The sequence below is a fragment of the Malus sylvestris genome, chromosome 5 (assembly GCF_916048215.2).
Source record: "Malus sylvestris chromosome 5, drMalSylv7.2, whole genome shotgun sequence".
In the NCBI taxonomy this organism is placed as follows: Eukaryota; Viridiplantae; Streptophyta; class Magnoliopsida; order Rosales; family Rosaceae; genus Malus; species Malus sylvestris.
In genome coordinates this window covers 1,313,254-1,337,046 of record NC_062264.1, presented here as the reverse complement: position 1 = coordinate 1,337,046, position 23,793 = coordinate 1,313,254, and the positions used below count along the sequence as shown (strand labels likewise).

General features: G+C 40.0%; 1 protein-coding gene across 3 annotated transcripts; it reads left to right on the top strand.

Annotated features, from left to right (window-relative positions):
• Nucleotides 1–6,460: 6,460 nt before the first annotated feature.
• LOC126621494 (SUN domain-containing protein 4-like) lies at nt 6,461–18,788 on the top strand. 3 transcript variants are annotated; one of them, XM_050289999.1, is made up of 5 exons: nt 6,461–6,848; nt 7,640–7,845; nt 16,232–17,568; nt 17,702–17,787; nt 18,514–18,788. In XM_050289999.1, the coding sequence occupies exons 2-5, from the start codon at nt 7,692–7,694 to the stop codon at nt 18,767–18,769; spliced, it is 1,833 nt and encodes a 610-aa protein (XP_050145956.1). In that variant the 5' UTR covers nt 6,461–6,848; nt 7,640–7,691; the 3' UTR covers nt 18,770–18,788. The 3 variants fall into 3 exon arrangements, with proteins under 3 accessions (XP_050145956.1, XP_050145954.1, XP_050145955.1); XM_050289997.1 differs by having other exon boundaries at nt 6,463–6,848; nt 16,211–17,568; XM_050289998.1 differs by lacking the exon at nt 6,461–6,848 and adding an exon at nt 7,281–7,484 and having other exon boundaries at nt 16,211–17,568.
• Nucleotides 18,789–23,793: the final 5,005 nt, after the last annotated feature.

Genomic DNA, 23,793 nt, shown 5'->3' with positions numbered 1-23,793 from the left:
TTATGGAAGATGCACTGTCCATGCCCTCGTGCTGTCTCTGTAGCTCCTCATTCATGGAAGCCAACAGATAGCACTTGGCTTGTGTGTCATCCTCAACGTGCTTGTCATACTTAGCACGTTCATCCTCAGTGGCCTCAGGGCCGAGAGGTATGTGAGGTGGAGCCTTGTCTAGCACGTAAACAATCTTCTCCAATGTTAGGAGAATCTTGACATTACGATACCATGATGGGAAATTGTGCCCCTCTAGGCAATGTTTGTCGAGTATTTTCGCGAGTGTGCTTCCAACCATATCTAAATACATAAACAATAAAATAATTAGTTTGATTGTTGATTAAGTCAAACGATTCGGGTCTTTAAACCGAATGACACCACCCACCATTTTTGGCAAATTCCATATCCCTCAAGATGGAATCCGGGATATTTCAAAGAAAGCTCCTAGCGGGTTATGGGAGGCTCACTATTACCAAGCCCACCTCACGATGATACGATGTCGGCTAGCAAAAATAATAATGAGAGGGTACACTTACCCATTCACAACAACCTCTTGTGATTACCCATCTTTTTGGCCTCTAGAAAACAATGCCTCACGATGATACGATGTTGGCATCATTTCTCTTAGTTAAGTTCTTTCCCACCATGCCGGTTTAGCTAGGGGTTCAAGTATGACCTCACGATGATACGATGTTGGCCACACTCGTTGCCTACCTTAACCTCATCAAATGTTTTAAATAAACTCCTCCTGAGTATAAGCATGCACTTTGGACTCCCCCATGATAGGGTGAAGGCGGTGTACAAGTCATAAACGCTTGGAGCCTATCATGGTGGAAGACCACGAAAAAGTGTTCAAATCACTCTTACGCTTTCAACTTAATATTGTATGTTGGTTGAGGGATTTTAAGGTCTCATCAATTTTTATTTATTTAATCATAATCAAATAAATTGTCCTATTATAACTACTAGTCCAAAGTTAATGAAATTAGTAGCATATGATATCCCCACTATTCGTTTTCATAAAACAAATCAATATCAAAACATTTTTCAAAATATTGGAGATATATATATAACTACTAATTGTATTCATTATAGTTTAGTAGCGTATGATACTCCCACTATTTGTTTTAAGAAAAAACAAATCAATATCAAAAACGAATTTTTCAAATATTGGAAGTAACTACTACTACTAAGGTTTTTGCATTCCTTTGAAATTGGACTTTATAGTTATCTTAGGCTCTTGGATGACCATGGACTTATTAGGTTATTGCAACAACGAGCCAACATTGTTGAATATAAACTCGGGGAGGTTGTGTCAATTTAATTACGTGCTTTTCAATCCAATTAAAACATTTTCATTGAGCCATTAGAAATGAAAGACAATCATTCATTGCTAATTAGGGCATTGGACCCATTTAATCTTTAATCTCATGTCAAAACCCTCTTTTAGTTATGTCTCCTTACCAATAGTTAAAGAAACTCTAGTCTAGTACTAGAGGGAATCAACTAACTAAAAGAGATTAAGGAGTAATAAGAATTACAAACCGATTTGTACAAATTCCTACAAATTACATATACTAAGAGGGAGAGATAGATTAATGTCAAACGTGACAAGGTCCAATTAAAACAGTAATTAAAACACATTCCCAAGGTTCAAACAATTTGATTTTAGCGCCTTTATCTTATAGCTCAATTATCGTTTAAGGCATAAGTCCATAGTCACCCATTTTCTAACTACTTAATCACATTAAATAATTAAATGGAATGCTACATAAACATTTAGATTTAGTGCATATGGGCATAATAGTATTATGAGTTTAAACAACTAACAAAATTAAAATCAAATATTTTAACTTTCTAGTTAGTAAGGGCCTAAATGCAAATATGAAAAAGTTAGGGGTAAAAACGTAAATACTTCAAAAGTAAAAACAACTTTTTCCAAATTACAAAAAACCCCACAAGTGGGAAATCCACTAGGGGAGGCTAGCCATTACAAGGTGAGATGGGAAGTCTCACCCATAAAGCTTTAATTCAATGCAAAGTAGAAAAAATTAAATTTTGCTTGTCACTTGGTTTTGGCTTTAAAGACTTTAGGTGAAAAGGGGTGATGGAAATCTCCTAGTCAAGTCTAGGGTTTAATAAGTTTTTGATATGGCTATGGATGGTATGAACATCATCCAAAACCACAAAGCAATGCATGAAAACCAAATAAAACCATTTTCACCAAAAACCAAACCATGAACACCAAGAACAAAACCATGAACGTATTTTCAATATTTGTATATTCTAGGTGATTTTTCAAACCCAAAAACAAAAGTGACAAGGTTTCTACTTTCTAGCTTTAAAAGGATGTGTGAGTGTCTTACAATAAAACACAAACACATGCCAAAAACCACCCCAAAACCGTGCCTACCCTATGGAACAAAACCCCAAATTTTGTTCATGACTTACTCTTCATTCAAGCATACAAAACACTTTTTGCATACATATCTTTCTTAACTATTGATTCACATTTTCAACTATTGAAAAACAAAAGATAAACATATTTTAAATGAAGCAATAACATGTCAAACTTGTTCAAAACTCAATCTTCATTCATGCATCCAAAACACCTTTTTGCATGCATATCTTTTCAACATTTGATTCACATTTTTCAACATTTGAAAAACAAAAGATAAACATACTTTGAATGAAGAAATAATATGTCAAACATTAAATTAAAACCCATATGCATAAAATCCAAAAGGATACATAATATATAAACCTTTGACTCTGATACCACTTGAAGGGAAATCTATGAGATTCATGTGGGATTTCTAATGACTAGCATGCATATACAAATCATATTTTATATACGAAAGCAACGGAAGCATTTATCACATAATATCAAAGTTATAGTCATGCAAATCCCCTTTAAGGTTCATAGGTTTATATAAGATGCATCAAAACATTTAAGTTAAGAACAAAGTGTAGGAATAGATCTATACCTTTTGATCTAGATTTTAGACCAAGGATGGACCACCTCCAAGCCCTTTGTTCCTTGAACTCCTTGAGCCTAGCCTCCCTCCTTGCCTCCTCCACTTTGTTAGTATGAGTGCTCCTTTGGTTCTCCTTTAGTCTCCAAAGTAGAAAACCTCTAAAGATCCACACCCACTAGTGTAGTGAGATGGATGGAGGAATGACCAAAAGGGAGATAAGATGATTAGCTCACACTCCCTAATGGTGGCCGGCCTTTGGGTGTTTTAGAGAGATATTTTCTTTTTTTCTCATTTGTTGTTTTAACACACAAAAACCCTTTTTTGGAAAATTATCTCTATAAAGTTCCTTATATCGCTTTTATGATTTCATTAGACTTTCTAATTAATCACAACACTTAATTAATCCAATTAATTATTTCCATCATCCATTAGTGGTATCACTACAAGAGTGTATCGGTGTACAATCATTTTAGGTTCTAATTAGCAAGGCAGTGAGGTGATTGGCACCAATCCAATTGATTATATTTAATCCAATCACTTAGTGAATTAAAACTTCCTTTTAATTCACCTTCTTCTTTGACTACTAAATTTAATCATCTAGAAGAACTCACAAGCCATGAGTGACATCTAACCATATATCATGGCTACCCAAGCTAATGTAGAATTTGTTCGGAGAACCTATTCAGTTGGAATTACAATGTAATTCGATCCTTCTCTAAAACAATACTCTCAATCACATCATTAGGGTATGGATATATTATGTCAAACCCCTAATGTGATTATTCCTTCTTATATGATTCAATTGAGTCGTATAGGAACACTTTCCTTTATTACGCTCGATACTTCGGCCGAAGATTCCCGAATCATATCTTAGAGTATTCTTCCTCTCTTAACGAAGATTAGAGATTCCTTGTTGCGCATTCACTTGCCTTCATGACTAAGTGGCTTAACCCCAACTATGTCGTGGACACCCGCGAATGGGGTGACTTTGACATAATCAAAGATCAAGTACTTAACCACAAGACAACGACGATGCATCAGGTCAAAGGACTACTTACATTATTCCAACCATAAGAGTTACTTGCTTGACATGTGAGTAGACCTCCATGTAAGTACTCTCGTTTGATTGTGTTCAGTGAACTCATTCCCTTAATGAGCACCTACATACTTGTCTTAGTGTCACTACACGAATGGGATGAGACTTTCCATCCTTCCAATTGAAGCGGATATAGTATGTACCGGTCTATGCATTGTCAGTTTCCCTCCGACAATTCTATGACCAGGAACCTTTTGGACATGACGGTTATGTGAAAAAGGTCTCTGTAGTCTAACATCATTAGATTACTTCTTCAATCGATCCATTGTCCATGGATTCACTATTTAGAACATATATTGTTCATTGAGATAGTCCTAATTAGTATCTTTGCCATTTGATGTATAAGAGTCATCTATACATCCATTCATTTGTCCTGAAAGGTTTCTTCCAAAGATTGACTTTCAGGGCATATTTCCAACAGTATAGGTCACTAGAGGTGATTCCGACTTGCGTACTATTATGAGATATTAATCGCATGATTATTTGATATTATTGTTGAAATGCTGTGTTGTGGTACATTATGATTTCCTTGGAAATTGTACAGGTGTTGTAACGAGGGATTACATGTGTTATATGTTTTCTATTAGTAATTTACTTACATGGTCACTCACCCTTGTCTTGTCTTCACCCTCTAGGTATTACTAGTTGAGTTTTATTATCACCAAAGGCTCGCGGTGATTCTTAGTATCGGAATCTATTTCGAGGGTACGATTCTTATATCAATTTTCTGTACTTGCTTATGCTCTAACATCACCTGTGAAGTGGGTTCATTCCCGCTCCCCAGTGCACTCTGGTATTTAGGCACTCTTAGGTTTAAATTTATTCACAATTTTCCACACCATCACACTTTTTGGTTTTGTCACCTTCCAGGTGTCGGCCAACACAGTTTGATTCGGAGTCCTAGTGGACATTCCGGGTCGGGGTGTGTCAGAATCTAACCAATTGAACATTTAGTTTGCTTAAAGATTTCCAATCATCTAAACGTTTAGTTCACCGAATGATTTCAAAATGATGATTTGCTAGGTAGGGTAACATCAACAAAGGCTTCATTGTTAGGTTTAACTTCATGGTACACAATTTTTGTTTTGACTTTCACGAACTTCATTTCTGCAATGTGGAGCACTTGGAAAACATTGGTATCCATTACTTCCAAACACTGAGAATTTGGAGAAAAAAAATCTTGGACAGACAAAGGTAAGGAGATTTCATGCAGCAAACGCAAGATTAAATAATTATCGATGTCATTGAAATCACTAAAACAATGAAAAATATGAAGTCTTGCCTCATGTGAAGTTTCCGAAACATCGATTTCGTGTTCCATTAATCAAAAACAATTTTTCTCAATCAACATGTTTGTAGTTTCATTGGTTAGGGTTTTATTCAACAATGGAGGGTGAGACGGTTTTGATAGTTGAGAAGATAAATAATACGCTAAAAGTGATTTGGGGTGTATTTAGAAATTTTTTATTTTTTTTTAAAACCTAATAAGGTCAAAATTGTCATTGCATAGTAGGGTAAATAAGTTATTTAATATTAAATTTTAATGTGGGGTGCATTCAACATTTTGTGATGTGCTAATATAAAAAACCTAAAATATTATTGATATATTGTTAATATTGTAACTTTTTATTGATTATATGCAAATTCACACTTTAAAATATATGGCTGATTACTCTACACAAAACAAATCACAGTTTACACAAAGGTTTGTTTTTGTAATTAATTTGAAGATAAATAAGAATGAGTGCTTGAGAAGTTTATTGCGTGATTGTCTATTGTCACATGCTAAATTCATATATGTTATGACACGTAAACGTTTGTATTATAACATTTAGTTGAAACTGTGTAAATTTGTGTTGCTTACCAATTAACCTCCAACATTTATAGATTGGTTTGAATGTGTTTTTAAAATGACAGAAATCATTCTTAGATAAATTGTCAAAAGCACTGTAAGTACTTTCTACAAGAAGCACCAGTTACGTACATCTTCCAGGAAGCACTTTAAATGTTTTTCAAGGATATACTAGCATTTTTACTAAGGATTGTTTCAAAAATATTTTCACCAAACGCTTTCAGTTATTTTAAAAACACATCCAAACGAGCTCTATGACTCTTGCAAGTTATGAAAGTAGAAAAGCAAAGGGTAAACCTTGAATAAAAAAGGTTCAAAATGGTAATACTAAAGAGACTAAAATCGTAAACAAAATTTGTAAAATAAATTATGTGTCATTAATAGGAATGAACATGTTTATCAATGCTTAAGTAATAATTCAGTTATTAACAATAAGAAAAATAAAATTAAAAAAAAAAACTAAAAACTAAAAAAAAAAAAAAAGAGGGAGAAGGAATGGTGCGATTGCAAACAACATGAGATAAAAAGAGAGGGCTGATTTGGAGAGAGGGTAAAACTTAAAAAAGGTGTTTTACGAAGAAGCACAATTCGGCCAAATCAAATCGAGAAGCAAAATCGTAACGAGAAAGAGACACACAGCACCCGCAGTGATGAGGACGATGAAGTATGTAAAAAGGGTGACGACGTTTAACGCTCCCCAAGGCAAAGGCAAGGGCAAAAGCGCGGTGGACAATCTCCTGAAACTAAGCCGTATTAACGCTCTCTGTTTGCGCTCTTCTACTTGTTGCACGATGACTTGGAATTTCAATTCCTGATTTGCTTTCGCTAATCTCCAAAATTCCCTCACTTTTCCCCATTTTGTATTTTGTTTTCTTCTTAATTTTTTTCATCATCTCGATACGATTGCCGACTGCTTGCACCAACCCGGAAGGTCTGCATCTGCGTGCCATTCGCTCTTTCTTGCTTTTTATTTGTTTATTTATAATATTTTCTTGAATAAATTTGAATTGGATCGGATCTTTGGTTACCCTATCGAAGCTTGAAAGAATTATCGGACTAATATCTGCATACATGTATAATTCTGTTTGTATTTTGGGTTTTTCTTTTATAAGGAATTACTTGGTAGCATAAATAATTGGATATTGTGTTATTATATGAAGAGAGAATTTCTTTTGAAACTTATAGACAGAAGAGAACCGGGCTGGCATCCATGGAAAATGGTTTGCTTTGGCTTGTAATTTAATTTAGTCAAAATGGGTTTTGTTAGTTCACTTATTTCTCCATCATCTTTTGGTAAAACAGAGCTTTGCTGAAACACTGTGTTTCCTTTAGGATTCAGAAGGAGTTTTTCTTGGCTGCTAAGGTGAATTTGGCCCTTTTGGAAAGTACCCCTTTTCCTGTTATTGAACTGGATCTTTTTTTTCCTTTCGTTTTAGATTTTGGTTTGGTATTTTACTAATGAAGTTTTTTCCTTCATTTACAATCTACAGTCAAAGCATTTCATTTTGTTCCATTAAAGATGAATATTCGCGTCATCTTGAAAACATAGGAGCATGTAGCTGAATCTGTAAGCTATACGACATACTGTATTTCGGATTGCTCCATTGACTTCGATTTACAACCATCATAACCCCTTCATCATTTCCTCTTGATGTTAAATGCATGCAATTCCATTTCCTCTTTAAATAGTGGAAGTCAAGTTTTTTTTATTTCTTCGTGTAGGTACTCTGGTCTCTATTTCTTAGCGGTTACCAATAGATTAGATTGATGTGCAATGCAGAGATCACGTGGCGCTCTTCTGAACAGAAGATCTTTAGCGATCAGCGGAAAGAACCACTTGTATAAGGTGTCTCTGTCTTTCGTATTTGTCCTCTGGGGACTTGTCTTTCTATTCAGCTTATGGTTCAGTTGTGGACATGCATACAAAGGTAACCACTTTTCTAAATACTCTTTATGTTCTTCTGTTGACTCCTCTTAGAAACTGTTACTGAGCATTTGAAATGATTTCTGGAGCTCTAATATGGTGGATCAACATTTTTTGTTGGGTTGCAATACCACTTCTGATGCTTAGAATAATGCAGAATCTATATGCTCACTTAATCTTGTTTACCTGAAAATTAGCTCATAGTTACAGCACATATCAATCTTTCTTTTCTATTTTCCTTTGTTTGGGCATCAACGATTCAGCATAGTAATGTAATATGTTGTTGTGTTGTGTGCTACGTTTCTACTTTGGTTGTTCAGTTAGTTAGCTATGATCTTGGTTGTGATGCACTGAGAAGTCTGTTTCAGTTTCTGGTGCTTCTTTGCTTAAAATTTTAAGGCACATCTTAAACAAAGCTGTTGAAAAAACTGATGTATTATGTTGAATATATTTTGCACATGCAATGTTAAAAGGAACCGTTTAATAGTTTTTGACATTGAATTGAATACATGATTTCATAGACCCAGTCAAATTAGTAGAGGTTCTATGGGCTCAAAATTATGTGCAGAGAAGAGTTTTGTGAGGATTAATTTCCAAATGATAAATCCCCATATAAATAGTTTTGCATTTGAAGAAAGAGTGAGGAAGTTTGGGTTTAAAAATAAAATGTGCTATGTTGGACAAGTTGGAACTTGCAATTCAATGTCTGCAAATTTCAGTTGCAAGTCTATTTTTATTTTTATCAAATAGGTAATACAACTCCGCCTATGTCTTACATGGCCGGTCCCAAGCCCGGATAAAGGAGGAGGGGGAGGGCGTCAGGTAGTCGACAGCCGGCACTCCATGATCACGTCGAATCCTTATGAAAATGAATCCAGAACAAAATCGCGCTAAAGCTAGGGCGTCACCCGTAAGTGGCGCGCTGTGTGGCCTGAGCACAGTGATAAGTGAGCAAGGGTCGCTGTATCTCCATCGGCACCCGGATGCAGTGTTAAATGAGCAAGGGGGCCATAGAAACTTCTTTTCGAACGACTCCACTCAAAGTTGTTTGGGAGCATATGCTCCTATCAACTTTACCCGGGACACACAAAAGAAGTACTTTGATCCTATTAGACGGGGGAGGGTGAAGAAGCTAGGACAGAAGGGTAGAGTTCAAGAGAGCAAAATGCGTTTAGGAACGTGGAATATAGGAACCTTAACGGGAAAATCTATGGAAGTAGTGGAAGTTATGGTGAGGAGAAGGATAAATATTATGTGCCTACAAGAAACTAAGTGGGTTGGTAGTAAGGCAAAGGATCTAGAAAACTCAGGGTTTAAACTTTGGTATTCGGGCACAAATAGAACGAGAAACGGTGTTGGCATAATCGTGGACAAGACCTTGGTACAAGATGTTGTAGATGTCAAGAGGGTAGGAGATAGAATCATGGCAATCAAGATTGTAATAGGACAAGAACTTATCAATGTGAGGGGAGTTGAGTAACTCAGAAGAGTGTAGAAACTACTCTTTTTATCGTCGAATCCGGAAGGAAGAAGTGGTTGTAGCTTTGAAGAAGATGAAGCATAAAAAAGCAATAGGCCCAGACGATATACCAATCGAAGTGTGGAAACTTTTGGGAGAGACAGGTATAACATGGCTCACTGACCTTTTCAATAGGATTTTGAAAACGAAGAAGATGCCAAATGAGTGGCGAATGAGCACTTTGGTGCCTATCTACAAGAATAAGGGCGACGTACAAAATTGCATGAACTATAGGGGTATTAAGCTAATGAGTCATACAATGAAGCTCTGGGAGAGAGTCATTGAGCATAGATTGAGGCAAGAGACACGGGTTTCGGACAACCAATTTGGGTTTATGCCAGGGCGCTCAACCATGGAGGCAATCTATCTCTTACGAAGATTGATGGAAAGATATAGAGATGGGAAAAAGGATTTACACATGGTCTTTATAGATTTGGAAAAAGCGTATGATAGGGTCCCAAGAGACATTCTTTGGAGGATTTTAGAGAAGAAAGGAGTACGAGTAGCATATATCCAAGCTATAAAGGATATGTATGAAGGAGCAAAGACTGCCGTAAGAACTCATGAAGGACAAACCGAAAGCTTTCCCATAACTGTAGGATTACATCAAGGCTCATCCTTAAGTCCTTACCTTTTTGCGTTGGTAATGGATGAGTTAACACGACATATTCAAGATGATATTCCTTGGTGTATGCTTTTCGCAGACGATATAGTGTTGATAGATGAAACTCAGGAAGGGGTAAATGCAAAGCTTAACCTTTGGAGAGAAGTGTTGGAATCTAAAGGTCTTCGCCTAAGCCGATCAAAGACAGAATATATGGAGTGCAAGTTCAGTGCAAATGGAGGCCAAAACGAGTTAGGGGTGAGGATCGGAGATCAAGAAATACCAAAGAGCGACCGTTTTCGTTACCTAGGATCTATCTTGCAAAAGAACGGAGAATTAGATGGAGATCTCAACCATAGAATACAAGCTGGATGGATGAAGTGGAAGAGTGCATCCGGCGTGTTGTGTGACCGCCGTATGCCACTGAAGCTCAAGGGAAAATTTTATAGGACGGCAATAAGGCCGGCGATGCTGTATGGCACAGAATGTTGGGCGGTGAAACATCAACACGTACACAAAATGAGTGTAGCGGAGATGAGGATGCTTCGTTGGATGTGTGGGCACACGAGAAAGGATAAGATTAGGAATGAGGATATCCGGGGTAAAGTAAGAGTAGCCGAAATTGAAGGAAAGATGAGAGAAAATCGGTTACGGTGGTTTGGACATGTGCAAAGAAGGCCTACTGACGTTCCGATTAGAAGATGCGACTATGGGACAGAGGTTCAGGGCCGAAGGGGTAGAGGAAGACCTAGGAAAACTTTGGAAGAGACTCTAAGAAAAGACTTAGAGTACTTGGATCTAACGAAGGACATGACACAGGATCGAGCACAATGGCGTTCTAAGATTCATATAGCCGATCCCACTCAGTGACTTGGATTTTCCAAGTCTCCAACCGAGAAGTTTTCCTCACTCGGGAAATTAAGGGAACACTACCCCAACCTACATGCTCCACTCAGAAAGCTTCAACATACAAGCTTTAACAAAAGAAAATTCAAAGAACTTAGCGAAGAAGGCTTTGGTGTATTTAACATAATACGTTGAAATGAAGGAAAGCTTATTTATTGATATCCCCGATAAGCTACAAATATGTACATATACATGAGTCAAAATAAGCACACAAGAGGGAGCCTTCACAAAGGTTGCTTAGGAGAAGTCTCAGCAGTCGGTAGAGCCCCAGAAAGAGAAGGCACCGGAGGGGGATCATTTGGAGCCTCAGTACTGGACAGAACCCTAGAAGGAGGAGGCATCAGAGGTTGATCATTTGGAGCTTCATTACGCGGTACAGCCCCAGAAGACGAAGGCAATAAATGCCTTTGGAACAAACCCACAAATCTCTGATGATCAAGTAAAACCTGACCATCAGTTTCCTTCATCTGGTCAAGCTTCCTCTTCATGTTTGTAGCATAGTCATGTGCGAGCCGGTGCAACTGTTTATTCTCATGCTTGAGCCCTCTAATCTCCTGTTTGAGACTCATCACTTCAGCCGCCAATGATTCAACTTGGCGGGTTCGAGCAAATAGGCGTTGGGCCATATTAGACACAGAACCTGCACACTGAACACTGAGAGCCAGCGAATCCTTAACAGCTAACTCATCAGACCGTTTGGAAAGTAGTCTGTTATCTTTGGGAGTGAGAAGGTTCCTGGCCACCACCGCAGCGGTCATATCATTCTTCATCACGGAATCCCCAACGGTAAGAGGACCAGTAGGGGAGACGAAGGATGGGCGCCATATGTTGTCTGGAGAAGGCGGGGCTGCCTCTTCAACAAGGTTCAAGTCAAAACGACGGTCGGAGGGGCCAGACATTTTCAAAGGTGTTGAAGAGAGAAGAGGTCGGACAAATCAAGATCTTAGAAGTGCAAGAATGAAGCTTCTACTGGTGGAGATTCAAGTGTGCTTTGGAACTTAATGTCAGCCCCTATAAAAATCTGCACTCGACGAAGCTTCAGAAATCGAAGAGGCGCCTGCTCAGAAATCGAAGAGGCGTTTGCTTTCTCAAAAGCTGGGCTGCTTAGAGATCACGACGGTTGATCTCAGAAATCGAAGAGGCGTTTGCTTTCTCAAAAGTTGGGCTGCTCAAAGACCACGAAGGCCGATCTCAAAAATCGAAGAGGCGCTCGCTTTCTCAAAAGCTGGGCTCCCCAGAGACCACGAGGGCCGATATCAGAAATCGAAGAGGCACCTACTTTTCCAGCCTTTTCCAGCCTTGTCAGCACCTGTCACACGCACACTCAGTTTTGCGGAAATTATGGGCATTCTGTCAAAGACTTCTGGGGAAGTAGAAAACACATGAATCTTACTGTTCAATCACCCACTTCCCACACGCAACAATAGCTCATGGGTACCACAGATAACTTTGCCAAAGTTGAGCACGTGAAGCTTGCAGCTCCCACTACATCGCTCTGACCAAGAAGGGTAAAAGAATAGCAAAGAAACAGCACTAACAAAGTTTAGACCCATAAATTTTGAAGGTCTAGCTACCATATTATTACGCACAAGGGTAAAGGAACAGTACCACTTCTGGATAATTGGAAAGTCCCTGTGTGTCAACCTCTGTGCTTCGTGGCAAGGTAGACTAGTAAACATGCCCAACCTTTACTCACATTCGAGAAAACACTCCCAATAAGATTGCTTGCTCCAAAATCGAAGAGGCACCGTCCTCCGAATCTCGAGAGCCAGACTCCCAACATGACTACTTTCTTAAAAATCGAAGAGAGGGTAAAGGAACAGTACCATTGCTGGATAATTGGAAAGTCCCTGTGTGTCAACCTCTGTGCTTCGTGGCAAGGTAGACTAGCAAACATGCCCAACCTTTACTCACATTCGAGAAAACACTCCCAACAAGATTGCTTGCTCCGAAATCGAAGAGGCACCGCCCTCCGAATCTCGAGAGCCAGACTCCCAACATGATTACTTTCTCAAAAATCGAAGAGACACTGCTCCCCGAATCTCGAGAGCCAGACCCCCAGCATGATTGCTTTTTCAAAAATCGATGAGGCATCGTTCTCCGAATCAATCGAAGAGGCGCTCGCTTTCTCAAAAGCTGGGCTGCTCAGAGACCACGAGGGCCGATCTCAGAAATCGAAGAGGCACCTACTTTTCTAGCCTTGTCAGCACCTGTCACACGCACACTCAGCTTTGCAGAAATTATGGGCATTCTGTCGAAGACTTCTGGTGAAGTAGAAAGCACATGAATCTTACTGTTCAATCACCCACTTCCCACACGCAACAATAGCTCATGGGTACCACAAATAACTTTGCCAAAGTTCTCTGCCAAAGTTGAGCACGTGAAGCTTGCAGCTCCCACTACATCGCTCTGACCAAGAAAGGTAAAAGAATAGCAAAGAAACAGCACTAACAAAAGTTTAGACACATAAATTTTGAAGGTCTAGCTACCATATTATTACCCACAACTGTAAAGGAACAGTACCACTGCTGGATAATTGGAAAGTCCCTGTGTGTCAACCTCTGTGCTTCGTGGCAAGGTAGACTAGCAAACATGCCCAACCTTTACTCACATTCGAGACAACACTCCCAACAAGATTGCTTGCTCCAAAATCGAAGAGGCACCGCCCTCCGAATCTCGAGAGCCAGACTCCCAACATGATTACTTCCTCAAAAATCGAAGAGACACTGCTCTCCGAATCTCGAGAGTCATACCCCCAGCATGATTGCTTTCTCAAAAATCGAAGAGGCATCGTTCTCCGAATCTCGAGAGCCAGATACCACAGACCACTTTTTCAAAGTGCTCTGACAGAGTTAAAACATGTGAAACTGGCAGCTCCCACTACCGTGCTATGACCAAGCAGGGTAAAGGAATAGCATTACTACTTGTTGTTAGGGAGACTCCTATATATGTCGACCTCCATCCCCAACGGACAGGCAGACCTGCAAAAATGCTCAACCCTTCATCATATCTGAGAGGGCACTCCCAACGAAGCCTTTCGAAATATTCAGCTTTCTTTCCCCCCGATAATACCTCTGCAAACAAGCTATACTAGAGCAAGAATATCTCATATCATCAGGGTTAAAAGCAAGAGTATCCCATATCATGCTTTTTCCCTGTCTTTTCTTTTGGCCTTGTTTTTACCTGCAAGACAAGGAGAAAGAGAGCAATCAGTCAGCACTTGGAATCAAGCTTCCAGCCAGGAACTGACTGCCTGGAACCCTACCTGATTACTTACCTGTCATTGCTCTCGAGTACTCATCTTCAACATCTTATGTTTCCAGGGAAGATTCCGCATCTGCTTGAGGAACAGATAGGGCAAGTGCGAAGGATACAAGGAAGCATGTGGAGACAAGCGTAACAGCACACGTGCCGATACATTCATTACTCTGTCAAAAGCAAAAGTATCCCATATCAGCAGGGTGGAACGTACTCTAGATTTGATGGACTTGTTTTGACCCTCAAATTCTTCAGTCGGCCTTATACTCTGGAGAAAACCAGAAAACCCTCCAGCTCAGTTCAAGAATAAGCCTGTGGAAAGTTACTTCTTCAAAAGCAAAAGTATCTCATATCATCTCTTCTCATTTTTCTTCTCTTTATCCTTCATGCTGCTGCAAGATGGGGAGAAGGTGAACAATCAGTCGGAGCTCTGATTGCTTACCTTGTCTGTCACCTCTTTCAGCAGACCCCCTAGCTCGGCGACTTGGGGGACTCCTACTACATGGTTTGTATCGCGCTTGACCAAGCCTGAAACTACAAGTAAGCTTCAAGTGAAATTGATACATTACCTTGTGCATCTCCACCAGTTAAAGATACCACCCCTGGATGGAGGAAGAGTACTTCCAGAGAAGATGCCACATCTACCTATGAGACAGATAAGGCAAGTCAAGACGACACCACACTTCGATACTTAGAAGTTTCGTGATTACGAGATCATTCTCCCACAATATTTCCTAATGTCATTTGTACTAAATCATTCACTTGTACTCACTAAATGAGAGCTTGAACCTATGTACTTGTGTAAACCCTTCACAATTAATGAGAACTCTTCTATTCCGTGGACGTAGCCAATCTGGGTGAACCACGTACATCTTGTGTTTGCTTTCCTATCTCTATCTATTTATATACTTATCCACATTAATGACCGGAGCAATCTAGCGAAGATCACAAAAAGCGATCGTTTTCGCTACCTAGGATCTATCTTGCAAGAGAACGGAGAATTAGATGGAGATCTCAACCATAGAATACGAGCTGGATGGAAAGAGTGCATCCGGCGTGTTGTGTGACCGTCGTAGGCCACTGAAGCTCAAGGGAAAATTTTATAGGACGGCAATAAGGCTAGCGATGTTGTATGGCACTGGTGAAGCATCAACACGTACACAAAATGGGTGTAGCGGAGATGAGGATGCTTCGTGGGATGTGTGGGCACACGAGAAAGGATAAGATTGGGAATGAGGATATCCGAGGTAAAGTAGGAGTAGCCGAAATTGTGGGAAAGATGAGAGAAAATCGGCTCCGGTGATTTTGAACATGTGCAAAGAAGGCCGACTGACACTCCGGTTCGAAGATGTGACTACGGGACAGAAGTTCAGGGCCGAAGGGGTAGAGGAAGACCTAGGACAACTTTGGAAGAGACTCTAAGAAAAGACTTAGAGTACTTGGATCTAACGGAGGACATGACACAAAACCGAGCGCAATGGCGTTCTAGGATTCATATAGCCGACCCCACTTAGTGGGAAAAGGCTTTGTTGTTGTTGTTGTTGATCAAATAGGTAATACGCATGGCCATTTTAATCAAAGGAATTGTAGCTAAGCTCGTTTGCTCTTCCACAAAGACAAAGAAGGCTTGGGTTTGAAACCCATTCCCGCTTAACATCAGTATTTTTGCGCTCAAGGAAATGTTGTGGAAGGTTTCTGCAGATAGCAATTGCAGTTTTAATGAGCTTTGAGATATTCTGATAAAATTTTAGCTGAAATTCTCTGTGATAAAATAAATAATGGACCGTACCCATTGTGTGGACAAATGAGTTCATTGAAGAATTATTGCTTGTAATTTTTATATTTAAGACATAGTCTGAATGCCATGTTGATTTTATAGAGACAAAACCAGAACATTATTTTTTATAATTGGCGATGCTAAGATTAAAATGAGTGACTCTTATGGCCTTGTATTGATCATACTGTTTTTCGCTCTTACTTTGATATTAAATATGGTCAACTATGTGCATGCTTATGAGCTATTTTAATGGTCAACTATGTGCATGCGTATGAGCTATTTTTCCTATTTTTCTGTTTATTTAGATGGATCTACTGTATCTCCAGTTGGTATATCAACTTGGGACGAAGCTAAGCTGGACCGTGATGAACACTATGATTCTGTAAATATACAAAAAGAAACTGATTTGGTCTACTCTTCTGGAGGTGAATGCACAAATGGGATTGAAACATGTGGTTTAAAGGGTGAGTTATCTGCTACAGAAAGAAGTCAACACCATGTCTCAGCTGAAGGAAGTAGACAGCATGCCTCAGCTGAAGGAAGTCTACATCATGCCTCAGCTGAAGGAAGTATATTTCATGACTCAGCTGTTGGTGAGCAACCTGAGGTGGTGAATGCTGGTTCAGGTGCAAAACTTGAAAATGATGCATTAAAGAATGGTCGCTTGCCACGTGCTGTGCCTCTTGGTCTTGATGAATTCAAAAGCAAAACATTTAGTTCCAAAAGTAAATCTGGAAATGGTCAGGCTGAAGGCATAAAACATAGGGTGGAGCCTGGTGGTGCAGAGTACAATTATGCGTCAGCCGCAAAGGGAGCCAAGGTCTTGGCTTTTAACAAGGAAGCTAAGGGTGCCTCTAATATCTTAGGCAAAGACAAAGACAAGTACCTTCGCAATCCATGTTCTGCAGAAGAAAAGTTTGTTGATATAGAGCTTTCCGAAGAAACCTTAGTAGATACAATTGAAATAGCTAATCTTGAGCACTATTCATCTAATTTAAAAGATTTTGAGGTGCTCGGCAGTTTGGCTTATCCAACTAATGAATGGGTCTTTCTTGGGAATGGTACTGCTGCAAATAATAAACTTGTACAAAGGTTTGTTCTTCAGCAACCCAAGTGGGTGAGATATATTAAGTTGAAACTGTTGAGCCATTATGGTTCAGAATTCTACTGCACGCTTAGTATTATTGAACTCTATGGAGTGGATGCTGTTGAGCGAATGCTTGAGGATTTGATTTCTGTTGAAGGCGGCTCGTTTGTTACTTCGGGAGCAGCAGTTGACCAGAAACCTGTGCCCTCCCACCCGGACTCCCCTGAGGGTGAGGAATTGTATCCTGATATGGTTAAGGAATTGGAACCCCAAGATGCAGCTGGAGGGTCTGAAGTGAATAATAATACGATGAATAGTGAAGTGCGTGATCCTGTCAAAGAAGTTCGTCATCAACAAGTTAATAGGATGCCTGGGGACACTGTTCTAAAAATTTTAATGCAGAAAGTTCGTTCATTAGATTATAGTTTATCAGTTCTGGAGCGATACCTGGAGGAATCAACATCAAAATATGGCAGTATTTTCAGAGAATTTGACAAAGATTTGGGAGAGAAAGATATAGATTTAAAGAAGATCAGAGAAGACATAAGGAATCTTGTTCTCAGCCAGGAAGTCATTGTATGTGAAACTTCTACGTTGTAGAATTTTGACTAGTATTTGATTTATTATGCTTCTTGTTAATATTGGTATTATCTTTCTTTATTGGTAGCATTATGCATTTTACTTTTCTAATGGTTTATTGTCCTCGCAGGCTAAAGATGTTGACAATCTTATATCTTGGCAGTCCCTAGTTACCATGCAATTGGATAATCTAGTCAGGGACAATGCTATCCTCAGGTCAGAATTTTTTTTTTCTTGAATATTTCTTTTCTGAATCCGTGCGGTGTTGAGCTGACAGAGTAACGGTTTTTATTTAAAAGCCAAAAGTACACAAAATGAACAAGAAGTCCACCAGTACAACCAAGAGAAAACAGAATCAGCCTTACGCTGAAAGAAATACAACAAGACCAAACCTGATCTCCAATCTGATAAAATATTAGAAAAGGAATACTCTTTAAACTCTAAAGCACTAATTGCCCACAAGGAAGCCCAAAAATGAACCTTATCCCACAAACAGTCAATTCATCAACAGGCTCATCCTAAGAAATCCTCTTGTTTAGCTCTGCCCATAAAACCCACAAGACTGCCATTATAGCACTTCTCTAAAGTTTTCAGAAAACTCTGTTTTGAATCTGCATATATCTTTAGACATTAAACAGTAATTCTTTTAGTTTGAAGTAAATATTCAACGGGTATCAGTCAAGTAATATTCAATGTGAATTAGCCAAGTAATATTCAATTTAAATTAGTCAAGTAATATTCAGTGTGAATTAGTCTTGAGTGTGATAATTATTTTTGAAGCAAGTTAATTTATATACAAGGGGGAGGCAACCTTGTGTTTGTTTTCAATTGCGTTTTTTACCAAATATATGCAAGTGGAAGCAACCAAAAGAAAAGATTTATATATTATTGCAGATGAGTACTTGTTATGACAGCTGATAAAATTTGTTGTTGATTTTGCAGATGTGAGGTTGAAAGGGTGAGGGAGAAGCAGGCATCTGTAGATAATAAGGGTATCATAATATTTCTTATATGCATAATTTTTTCATTGTTAGCTCTTGTGAGGCTTTTCACAGAAATGGCAGTTAGCGTTTGTATGATGGCATCGAGTGTTGATCCAACGACAGAAAAGTCGAGGAAGTTTTGTTGGACGAGTTCTTCGTCCTGGATTTTTCTACTTGCGAGCTGTATCCTTGTCCTATTTATATTATCATTATAATCTTTGGAGCTTTTCGGCATTCTTTACTTGTGTTAATTCCTTTTACTACTTCTTTGTAATGCATCCCACATTACATTTGATACGTGTTGGGTGAGTGTAGGATTTGTAGGCGAACGTCGATTAGCAACACCAACCAACCCCGCATAACAGCTTTTCTTTTATGTTTCTTATGGATTGCACTGTGGGCCCGTTTGTTAGACCTCCTTAGGAGGGACAAGACTAGCTGGGACTATAGTCCCGTGTAGTCCCGTGTTTGGAGCGACAAAGTATTAACTTAAATGAGACTCGCTTCAACTGGTAATCCCTCCGCACCTCACTAAAGGGTGTTATCTAATCCCGAGCATAACCTTGGTATTAAGCGATGCTAACAAGAAATGGTCTTCACTTCATCTTTTCCGCTTTCTCCCACTTTCTACGCAGTTTAAGCATCAGAGTTACTGCTCTCTACTCAAATTACTAATTTATCTGCATCGTCGGCAATTCTGACTGACTTGTTCCGGAAATTCAACCTTCTCAATAACTCCAACAGCCTTGATTGTGTCGTCTACATAGTTTGGTGGCATCTTCTTTCCGCTCTTCCTCGCATATCATATGCGAAGCTTTTTAATTTCTGGGTCAGTTCAATTTGCACGACTTTTCAATTTGAGAGTTGTTGATTCAACTTGAATTCTTTAGCCCGCATGTAGAAATATCGGCTTGTTGGTGGAGGTCTTTGTGAAGCTACCATCGCTGGAGTTACCTTTGAGAAGCGATTCGAGAGGTTGGCTTTTTGAAAATCGGAGAAGTTCTCAGGAGGCTTAGGTCTTGGAATTGAGAGGGCTGAGATTTTTTATTATTTGATTTGGGGATTTTGTAAATCGGAGGGCTTAGACCTCCAAACCACAAACTGACCCCATCTCCCAGTGCTTAATCAAAGGATGGTATTGCCCCCCTTTATTATTAATTTTTATTTAATTTTTAAGGCAAAAGTGAACTAAAAATGGCAAAAAAAAAAAAAAAAAAGTCCGTAATTTAGTCCGACACTATACCAAACACTTCACTAAGTTAGTTTAGCTTAGTCTAGTCTAAGCCAATCCAACTTAGTCCCTGAAGCTAATCCAGTACAACAAACGCATCATGTGTGTACAATTCGTTGGGAAAGAGAAGGAGGTTATAGCATCTCTTCGGTTAAATAGTTTAATTGCAAAATGAATAGGGTTGTTCACTTGATCACCTATGTGGATGTAAATTTCTTCCTCCTTGATCTTGGACAAAATTGCACCTACAAAATAATTAACACCTTAGGGTCAAGGCCAAGAGCCTCATGCGCCCACGATGAATTTGGGGGGGGGGGGGGGGCTTTGGCCGAAGAACCTCCGATGCCAAAGTTAGAATTTAGAGAGAAGTGTTTGGAGAGTATTGGGAATTTTGCAAGTGTGTTGGAATGATCTTTTGGTGAAAATGGGAGCCTATTTATAGGGATAGGGTGTAACTTATGGTTTAATGTGTGATTTAATGGATTAATTAGGCAATTAATCCATTAATTGGTTAATCAACACATTTTTGGAATAAATATTTTGGGGGTTATGTAATTTATATGGGATGTTTTGAAGGTTATGAAATAATTACCTTGTGGAAAATATAGGATGAGGATGTATGAAATACCTTTGAATTTGTTACCTATTTTGGGCACTTTTGATTTGGTTGAATGATGATTGCCCGCTACTCGCGCGTAGGAATCCTGTTGTACCTCAAGGGTATTTATCCTCTTTTGTCCAAAAATCCACGTGTCACCTTGTGATTATTTTTTGCTCTAAAAATGCCCCCACACCTGTTGGGCTACTCGTAGGAAAGGGCAACAGGTGTAGAGATCATCTTGCTTTAAGAAACGTAGGACTGCTTCCTATTTTGATGTAGATTCTCTCTTTAATAGGAAATTAGGTCTTTCTAGGAAAGGGAAATAAATTTCTCTCAATGCCTATTTAAATCCACCTTAAGTGGGTTATTAAATCAACTTTGGAGAGCGATTTATTCTACCCTACAAGAGAGAGAGCTTAGAGGATATTTGTTCCCCCTTCTCTAGCAATCTACTACATCTTGCTCGTGCAAATGACAGTCTTTCGTTGATTTCTTTGTCTTCTCTGTGCCGCACCGATGTAAGAAAAATTTAATTTTTTTTGTCTTCTTCTTGGATAGTGCTATTGCGGGGCAGCCATAGGGGTGATACGGCACGTCGGCTGGCAGGGGCCAGGAGTCGGCTCGACATGGGCCGAGGAGGTGTCGTGGCCACTACTTGGCTGTTTGGCTTGGCTAGAGCCAATGGCAGCTTGTGCGGCTAGTGCCGCGGATTGTGGCGCTGGGGCGCAGTGCTAGGCGAGCCACATGGCTCATGTCCTTTGAGCTTTTGGACCTTACTCGGGCCAGGCTGGCAACTGAAAGAAATGAAGAGGTCGTGGGCCTCATGGATTGCTGGAATGCTGGGCATGCAGGCCTCCTGCCTGCTAGAATTCTGGGTTGAGCTCATCTGCTGAGTACCGTGAATGGCGTTGATTGCTTAGTTCTTTTTGTCAAGAGAAAGGTGGGCTGCTCCCGAAAAATGAGGTAAAGAGAATCAAGGCGGATGCATTGGCTCGTCTAATCGATGTCGTGGAGCCTACTATGAATGAAGATGGAAAGAAGAGATCTTTTTTCGCCTGCTCAAGAGATATCGGTCGAGAAAAATTGAAAACTTCCTCCGCTGCTCATGAGGGTCTTCATGCTGCCGAGATGCTTGTGATTGACATAACTTCTTCCAATGGGAAGAAAAAAATGAGGCTGCTAGATCTGAGCCTATGGCGCCTGCCATGTCGAGAATGGCTAGTACGATTGCTCAGCGTAAAGGTCCTGTCATGCCCCTAGTGCCGAAATCTGTACTAAGATGTCTGATTGGAGCTAAGTCCGGTTTACCTTTGGAGAGGCTTGCTACTATGAATAGCGTTAAGGTGGACTCTGATGCTAAAGTGGCGCTAAAGCCCGCTCCCTTTGCTGCTGAGACTGATTCATCTACTAGGAAGGAAGAGAATGCTTGCGTGGACAGCTATGAGAAATCCACTAAGCTTGCTTTTGGGAAGGCTGCTGAGATCTGTGTGCTTTTGAAACTATATTTGCTTGAAGACATAGACGCTTGTGCCAAGTTTGTTGATGGCGGTAGAAAGGTTGTTTGCCCAAGTTCCTTTGTAGCATATGACACAATATAGAAGGACTGCTCTGCTTGCTATGATGCATATATAGCAAGGCTGCCAAGGAGGTGGCGAATACTATGGTAGTTGAAGCTTATTCCTCAATCGAAGAGATCAAGAGGTTGGATTATGAGCTTGTTGCTTTGAAGGGGTCTAATATTTCTGCCCCTACTTCTCTGCAGCTCAGATTCAAGATCTTGAGTTTGCAGTTTCTAAGCTTCGTTTCACTGCTTATGTAAAGGATGAAGAGTCGATTGATGCTTATAATCAAGTGATCCACTTCAAGAAGGTCGTTGATAGGCTTGAACCCTAAGTGTTGGAACGTCAAGGTGTACTGAAGATCAACGAAAGTTTGAAGAAGGAAGTGGATGAGCTGCAGCGCGTCCGTGTTGGTCTGCTTAAGAAGAATGAGCAGCTGAAGGGTGAGAAAGGTGGGCTTAAGGTTTCGAGACCTTCTTTATTTCTTTGGAAGACATGCTTGCTTTTACTTTTGAGGCTTCCATTGGTGAAGTAGTTGGAGAAGTTAATGCCAGGCTGAGGCAGCCGAGGGAGAGCGTCACGGCTGCTGAAGGTGTGGCGACCGAGTAGTCGTGGGATGTCCAAGTTGTTGTAGTCTTCTATGTAGCCTTTAGGATTTTATTTGTTTTTCCTTTTAGCTCTTGTTTTGCTTGAACTCATTCAGCCTTTGCTAATTGTTTATAAACATGTTTGTTTCGTTTTTCTTCATCTTCGCTTCTTTTGTTCATGCCCTAACCTTTAGACTTGATAGACCAGTGGCAGGCATGCTACTTTGTTATAAGCAGACAAGCTCGCGTAGCCTATGCAGCCGTAGGTGTTGGTGTAAAACTTTGCCAAGTTGTTAGCCATAGGGTTGGCACCCAGATGCCTTACTTACAGAAGCAGACAAGTCCGCGTAACCACTAGGCTGTTAACCTTGGCTTTCTCCAATTCCGTAGGTTGCGTAGCAAGTATCACAACACTTTAGGACTTGGTGTAGGTTGTTCCGCGCTTGGCAGAGGTGAAGCTTATCGACTACGTAGCATGTCGGCAGTGGATAAAACTTTGTATATGCGCGCTAGCTTGTTTAACCTTTCACAAGAATGTGCGATTGTATAAGTCTAACGCAGATTTACTGCTCAAAGGGCAAGCCGTAGGCAGTCTTCCAGAAACCGTAGGCTACTTTAATACACTCGGTATCAACTTTAGGGTTTCAGGGCAGCCGTCTATAAGGCGTATTGCATAATGTGCCCCTTTCGTCTCTAGGGCCCGGTTCTCCACGGATTAGGCCAAGAGACCCAAAATCATTCAGTTAGTTGAGCCTTGAAAAAGACCATTGTGGCTACTTCTAGGAATCCTGGCGCAAGCCATCGTGCATCTAGTTATACTAAGGCAGCTAGGGTCATCCATGTCTGGATATTCGGAGTGTAAAGTTTATCCTCCCATCTTGGAAAGCTGACTAATGTGGGTGTCAGGGAATTGGTTTACCCTCTCGCACTACACAGCAATTAGTTTACCCTCTCGCACTGGAGAGCATGGTTGGTCCCTCAAGGGGCTCAATTCCTGTGATGAATCCCTAAGAAAGGTACAATCTTCTTTTGAAGTGCAAGAGTGATCAGTTGTTGTAAGCATGCAGTCGAGCCAAGTTGTGATTACTTCTAAATTCCTCATTGAAAAACGAGTGAAACGAACGAGAACTTAGTTATAAGGTAGGAATTGCATAACAACTGGATAGTCCTCGGCTTGTGAGGTGGTGCCCGTCGAGCTTCTTGAATCTTCGAGCTTTGATGTAGTGGGAGGTCACACATGGTACTTCTTCAGATTGTAGGC

Bases quoted from the DNA above. Each gene is read 5' to 3' on its own strand.
- LOC126621494 (XM_050289997.1), top strand. From the start codon at position 7,692: ATGCAGAGATCACGTGGCGCTCTTCTGAACAGAAGATCTTTAGCGATC. The intron at 7,846-16,210 runs GTAACCACTTTT...CTGTTTATTTAG, and splicing joins TTGTGGACATGCATACAAAG to ATGGATCTACTGTATCTCCA. The intron at 17,569-17,701 runs GTATGTGAAACT...TTGTCCTCGCAG, and splicing joins TTCTCAGCCAGGAAGTCATT to GCTAAAGATGTTGACAATCT.